Here is a 7,241-nt window from a genome sequence, read left to right on the forward strand (position 1 = left end):
TGTTTCCTGAGATTAAGAATTCCTCATATCAGTGAGGTCATATGATACATGTCTTCCTCTGATTGACTTATTTCACTCAGCATAACACCCTCCAGTTCCATCCACGCCGTTGCAAATGGCAAGATCTCATTCCTTTTGATGGCTGCATAATATTCCATTGTGTATATATACCAAATCTTCTTTATCCATTCATCTGTCGATGGACATCTTGGCTCTTTCCGCAGTTTGGCTATTGTGGACATTGCTGCTATAAACAGTGGGGTGCACGTACCCCTTCGGATTCCCTACATTTGTATCTTTGTGGTAAATACCCAGTAGTGCAATTGCTGAATCGTATGGTAGCTCTATTTTCAACTGTTTGAGGAACCTCCATACTGTTTTCCAGAGTGGTTGCACCAGCTTGCATTCCCACCGACAGTGTAGGAGGGTTCCCCTTTCTCCGCATCCCCACCAATATCTGTCGTTTCCTGACTTAATTTTCGCCATTCTGACTGGTGTGAGGTGGTATCTCATTGAGGTTTTGATATAAAAGTACATTTTAAAAATTATTTAAAAAAAAAAGATTCACTGATAATCACTCAGTGCTTCCCCAAAGGGAAACTCTATTATTATATAAAGCCAAGAGATAGCCAGACACCCTCATTTGCCAATCTAGTTTATAATGGTTCTTTAATCCTATGATGGAAAGAAACAATACTTCAAAGCACAATACAAAATACTAGCTATTCTTTGCCTACCCAGGTCTCAGAGTCTGAAAAACCACTGGGACAATATTTTCACTTAATCTAGCACCTGCTGCATGCTTCTCCTTTCTAGGGTCTAGATCTATGAAGAATTTGCATCTTCAGTACCAATACGGTTACTGAAGGCAAAGAAGAGTCATGTTCAAGAGAAGGCCGTACAGTCTATTGTCAGGTTCAAAACCTGGTTACACAACTTCCTAGCTATGTGACCTTAGATAAGTTACCCAACTCTAAAATACAGAAAAATAGAGTATTCATCTCACAGGACAGTGGTAAGGACTAATGAGAAAATGTGGACACTTGGCAAAGGGACAGACACTTGGTAAGTGCTCAATAAACAAAACCACATCTCCAAAAAGCTCATGAATACTACAGGCTCAACTACAGAAATATAAACACATTCACTTCATTTTGTATGTCACCCAGCAGGATAAGACCCCAAAGTAAGGTTTTATGGAACATCATATACCCTCCCCAAGTTGACTTAAAGTTCATAGAGGGAAGGGGCTAGATTCTTAGTTTTATCTTGATCTCCTCTGTATCCATCACAGTACCATGAACCAGAACTAATCCACTCTCCACTCATGGGTTTGAAACACAAAGGCATACCTGGGTTTCTCCTAGCCCTGGGACACAGTTTCATCTTTGGGATTTCACCCCTAGTTAAGCCCACTGAAGAAAAGCAGCTTATGGATTCAAAGTTCTCCTACCTGAAATTCCAATGAAAAATTGTGTTCTTAAAGTTGGTCACCACCACCTAGGAGGAAAACTATTAAAACTGCACCTGTTCAGAATAGGCAAATCTATAAAGACTGAAAATACATTAGTGGTTGACAAGGGCTGGGGACATAGGCTGGGGGGCGCTGGGAGAAAATGGGGAATGACTACCAATGGGAATCAGATTTCTTTTGGGGTGATGGAAATATTCTGAGATTGATTGTGGGGATTACTGCACATTTCTATGAAAGTACTAAAAAACTCTGAATTGGATTCTGTAAGTGGGTGAACTATATCTTAATAGAGTTGATATTTTTAAAATTTGAAATTTTGCCCCACCTTCAACTATCAGAATAAGGCTATTCATTCTATCTCAGAAAGCAGAAGCCAAATTTACAGCAATAAGTCCATAAGCCAACTCTCAAGATGGAAAGAAAAAATTCCTGAAACCCCATAACACCCCTCAAAACCAACAACCTAATTCACTTTCATTTCTATGAAACCACATTTGGTTTGCCACTGGGTCCATGAGACCAGCCCTGAAGTCCAAAGCATTCTCTGAGCTTTTCCTGCAAGGCAAGAGAGTGAGAGGCAGCCAGTCCAGCCACTGAGAGGGTATGTTAATCTATCAAGAAAGATGAAAATTTAAGTTACCAAGATGTTATTAGGAACAGAAAGTATGTTGGGAGACTTATTCTTTTTTTTTTTTTTTTAACTTGTGGAACTTTTTTGGCATAGCCACGTTACACAAACGGGATAATCAGGATCCTTCCCACCAGTGGTTAATACATACACAATTGTGTAACTTATGAAGAAGGCATAAGCCTAACTCCCTGCACCCAAACCAAAATATATACCTCTGCTCTTACTAACTTTTGTTCTGAGTCTTGACAACCTTGAATGCTGGAAGATGATTATAACTACCAACACATGAGCAGTGCTATGCACCAGGGCCCAAACTAAGTGCTTTCTTTACAAGCACTGATTCATTTAGTCTTCAAACTAGAAGGTCAGGGTGGCTACTACCATTTTGCATAGAAGCAGCTCAGGCTCAGTGATTTGTCCAGAGTCAACCATTAAGTGATGGGGTTAAGATTCGAACCCAGGAAATGCTAAACCTTAATTCTACAAATCTGAACTTCATCTCCAGCCTCTATCATCCCTACAGAAAAACAAAGTCTTGAACGTGCAAAATCCTCCCGACTGAAACACTGATTCATCAGGGCACTGAACAAATCTTGAGCATATGAGCACCCACAGAAAAGAACTGGGCAAATCAGGACAGAAAAAAATTGACATAGAGTCCCCAAGGTAGGTCAAAATATTTTATTGTTTATCTTCTATGTATCCAGACCAGAGGTTTGGACTCCAGGGAAAAACTTGAAGGGGGTTATTTGTTTATCAGATTCTCAAGGGGATTCAAGAGACAACTGACCTAAACAACAGTTTTGCTTCAGGGTTAAGTGCACAGTCTTTGGAATCAGACAACTTGGGTTCAAGTACACTTAACTGCTTTGTCACTTTGAGCAGGTTATTGACCTCTCTGATCTTCAGTTTCTTCATGCATAAAATAAAAGTAGTAATAACAATGATCTAGCTGAATTTTGGCAATCCCAAGAGGCTAGTTTTATTGCCTCAGATTAACACATGAAGGAAACCTAAACCCAAAGGTCTGTGAATGCTAATTACAAAATAAAACCATAAAATTTTATAGCTGGAAAAGACTGTAAAACATCTAATCCGGGTTTCTTTATATAATTATGTATTTGTTTTGCGTAATTAGTTTTAAAAACCCTGACCTTACATTTTCAGTAGTGAGAAAGATGAACAGAAGAAAACTAATACACAAATACTAAGATAGTAATACATACTGCAGCAAGCACCTAATGATAATGGAATGCCTGAAATCTGGGAAAGAGTGATGAACTCCACCCTTTCCACTGAAGAGGTCACACATGACCTATTTAAGTAAGAGTAGCAAAGAGTATAGTTAATACATACAACTGGACATACAGAGATTAAAACATTTAGTTCCTTACTAGTCTTTCCCCCAAGTTACAGGGCTGCTCCATTCCATTAGATAACTTAAATAACTCTTAAACCCTATCACTGCATCATGTCCTCCTACCCAAGGAATTCTTACCCCTGCCAAAAAAAAGAGTAGCAGGCAAATAAATTTCCAGTCACACAAATGCACCCTACTCATACTCAAGATGGACATACAAATACAGTTCCAAATTCTAGTAGGCTTGGTCCAGGGGGTCCACTCTGGGTAAGCAGGATGGGAAAGGCTTAAGAGTTCTGTATTAGCAGGAATTCCAACTCTGGCTCAGACCATGCAGGGGTTCAAAACTAGGCCCCACTGCTGGAGCTGTGTGGCTCTGGACTAGTGACTCCACCAAGCCTGTGTTCTCATTTGTAAAATGAATAACATGAGATAACTCACTGGCAAGGAGTCAGTCTCTGTAGCCACAGGGGCAACAGACTATTCACTGCTACATTGTCAGGGCCCAGAGCAGTACCTAGCACACAGCAGGCACTCCATATGTTTGCTGAATAAAGCAGAAGCCCAATTAAACCCAGGCTGAGATTCAACCAAAATTCGTGGGTCCAATCTATGAGGGAGCCCCTAACTTACCCCAAACCAGGGGTGGAGTGCTCCCTGAACCAAGGATGGTCACGGAGAAAGGAAGAATAGGCTTCAGGTCATCAGAGACCCTGCCTCTGAGGAACCTCATCACACCACAATTTTATGTGTATTTCACCCCCAAAAGACTGGCAATTGCTGTCCTGGGGTTCCATTATCTCCCTTTTCATTTTTAGAAGCAACAGGATCAGAAAATGACATCTCAGGCACTTGACTTCTGGAAGTCTCCCTTCAAGAGGCCTGGGAACAATGTTCAGGGGTAGGACCCCACTCCGCCAATGCAACCTGTCTTAGCTGAAAGGTATCACCTATTAAGAAATCCACCACACAGACAAGAAAAGGTAAGTCAAAGACATTTCCAGTGTCTTCCTTCATGTCATTCCCGATTCTCAAAACTGAAAGATGGATGGAACTATTTTTAAATGGGCAGGCTGAAAAGGCATCAAAAACGACCTCACAATCCAAAGAGCTCATCCCTGGAACACTCTTGTTTGGCCAGGAGAAACTCTCTGGATTTGCAAAAGTCAAGAGAAAATCATACACTGAATGCAAATCTCACCCCCCCCCGCGCCCCACCAAAAGGAAATAACGGTTTTACAAAAGGCTCCAGAATCTTAAAGGATGAGCTTAAACTTCTGCTTTCTGAGTGAGGCCGGAGGACATTCCCTCAAAACCTTTGAGTTTTCAAGGATAATGGGAGAGGTAAAAAGGAGAGCGAGGGGAGAGAGTCAGGATATGTTCGTTCTATTTTTAAACCCTCGCCCACAGTTTAGAGTAAAGGAACACTCTGATGCTGTACTCCCACCGCTGTCACCTTCTGCTAAACACAAGAATCAGAACCTGCACACGTACACGGCCCTGGATTACCGGCTGCCACTACCGCCCAGAACCGCGAGCTAACCAACCATTCCACCCAGCCCTTCCCTGGCAGCGCCCGTGCCTTTCGGAGAATCCGGCGGCCCCGGGCGGGCTGGCGGACAGAGAGCGAAGCAATCAACGAGCCGCCTCTTCCTGAGGGGAGGCAGCGCCCCCTTGGCAGGGCACGTTCCGCTTCCCCGGCTGGGTACCCAGGGGTGAGCGAGTGTTCCCCCAAGGGAGCCGGAGCGGTGGCGGCGATGGCGTCTCCCAACGGGGTGCGGCGCGCCAGGCACTGGCGTCTCGCTCCCGGGACACCTGTGTGCCGCGCACACCCAGCCGCCGTGCCCCAGAGCACCGCTCGCCCTCGGTCACGTCCCGGCCGGCCCAGAACGCCAACGGCCGAGCGGCCGGTCCCCCTCCTCGCCGACTGCGGCTGGCTCGCCCATCCCACGGACCCTTCTCGCCCCACTGTAAGCATCTACAGCCGTCCCCCAGGGCCCCCAGGGCGGAACGGGAGCCGCCGGCGCGCGGACGCCCAGGGCCGAGAGCCGCCCGACCGCCCTGCCGCCTCAGGGCCCCGTCCCCGCCGGGCTCGGAACACTCACTCCTGAGCGCGCTGATGAGTGACTTCCCGTCCTTGATGAGCTCCTTGATGAATTTGTTGGTCTTGTCCAGCTCCGCTTCGTGCGACTTGAGCGTCTCTCGGAAGTGCGGGCTGTCGAGGCAGCAGTCGCTGAATTCGAGCGCGGGGAGCCCCATAGTGCCCGCGTCGCCCAGCCGGGGGACGCGCCTCCCCCAGAGCCCGGGAGGCCCGCAGCCCCGAGCACGCACGCGGCGGGACCCCGGCCGGGACCCCCGACGCCCGCCGGCTCCACAGGTGTGGCGCCGGCTCGCCCTCCGCGCGGTGTCCGCCGGTGCGCACGACTCCTGACCGGAGTGGGGACCCGGCCGAGGGGCGGCTGCTCCGGCGGCGCGCCACGGAGCGGCTGGAGGGCAGGAAGCGCAGCGACGGTCCCGCAACGGTGCCGGGAAACGAGCGAGCAGGCGAGCGAGTGCGGCCGCCGACTCCCCGCCTCCTTCGGCTGTTCGCTCTCTAGCGGCCTCGAGCGCCCTCTCACAGCAGCCTCGGCCGCCCTGCCGGCGTCCGGGCCGCTCGAACCTGCTAGCGATGACCTAATCCCAGCCGGACCAATCAGCACGCCCGCCTCAGCCCGACCCCCCTGCCTCCCGAGGACACCCGGCCCTTCCGTGGCCTTCACCCAATCAGCGGGGCGTAGAGGCGGGGCCTGGGGCAGGGGGCGGGCCCACGCCACCGCCTAGGTCCGCAACACAAGCTCCGCCCTCTCCCGCCCGCGCGGTGGTGCCAACCGGGTGCAGAAGGGGTGATCGCTGTGGTGCATGGGCCCTTCCCACTCGCGATCTTGGTGACCTGTTGCGGCCAGGATCCGAACCCGAGGTAGTGCTTCTGCAGGTCTGGGGAACGGAGGACCCTAAATATGCCTAGTCCGAAAAAACTGGGAATTGGGGCTGCAGTTCCCTTCAGCCCGCCCTGCACGCCTGGGCAATTGAGCTTTCACTCAAAACGCAGCCCCCTACCCCGGGAGAACCTCGAGCGCAACGAACCACCATGTCAACCCTAAACACACGCTCCTTATTCCAGCCAAGCAGAAAATATTTGCATCTTTGAATTACCAGCTCTTCTTGCCTGCAGTTTTTCTCGCTCCCCACAGTCCGTCCCCCACATGGCCACTCCTGCTCAAAATCCGCCCACGGCTGCCCCCAGCAGAAAGATCTAACACCCTTACAAGAATTCCAGCCGTCCGTTGTTTTCCTGCTGGGCATGTAGCACAATTTTACATAATTACGTCTTCTCTGTCGTCCTTTGATACACTGTGAGCTTCACGAGGGCACGGACCACTGCAGTTTTGTGAGCTGCTGCATTCCCAACACCTACACCAGTGGCTTGCGTTCAGTAACAGACATTGAGAGCTTACCATGTGCTGCGTATGATTCTCGTGCTCCGGTGATTGACAAATATTTGTGGAATAAATGAATAAATCTCTCCCCACCTCCCCCCCCCGCCCCCCGCCCCCCCACCCTCCTCGCCCTCTCCCCCCCCCCTGCAATCAAGCCTGGGAGCGCATGATATTCAATAAATGTAGTAACACTTGTCAGGCTGGGCCCCACAGTGTCTAGTCCTGAATTGTGAACTCCTGGAGGGTAGGGACTGTCCCTGCAAAAATTTTTGTATGTCCAGGAACTAGCAGCCCTCCTTC

The 7,241-nt window shown here is 48.9% G+C and overlaps 1 protein-coding gene across 15 annotated transcripts in view; it reads right to left on the minus strand.

The window, feature by feature from the left end:
- ARHGAP26 (Rho GTPase activating protein 26) overlaps nucleotides 1–6,126 on the minus strand; it is a 451,561-nt gene extending 445,435 nt beyond the window's left edge. For 5 of the 15 annotated variants that reach the window (XM_073905524.1, XM_073905518.1, XM_073905521.1 and 2 more), the window contains exon 1: nucleotides 5,571–6,125. In XM_073905524.1, the coding sequence (XP_073761625.1) occupies nucleotides 5,571–5,724 (154 nt within the window). In that variant the 5' untranslated portion in view covers nucleotides 5,725–6,125. Of the gene's footprint in view, nucleotides 1–5,570 lie in introns of all 15 variants that reach the window. The other 10 variants (XR_012382106.1, XR_012382105.1, XM_073905517.1 and 7 more) reach the window with 4 other exon arrangements.
- Between the last annotated feature and the right edge of the window lie 1,115 nt (nucleotides 6,127–7,241).

This window comes from Callorhinus ursinus, unplaced genomic scaffold (genome assembly GCF_003265705.2).
Source record: "Callorhinus ursinus isolate GAN/ISIS: 27379988/994484 unplaced genomic scaffold, GSC_fseal_2.0 scaffold23, whole genome shotgun sequence".
Taxonomy (NCBI): Eukaryota; Metazoa; Chordata; class Mammalia; order Carnivora; family Otariidae; genus Callorhinus; species Callorhinus ursinus.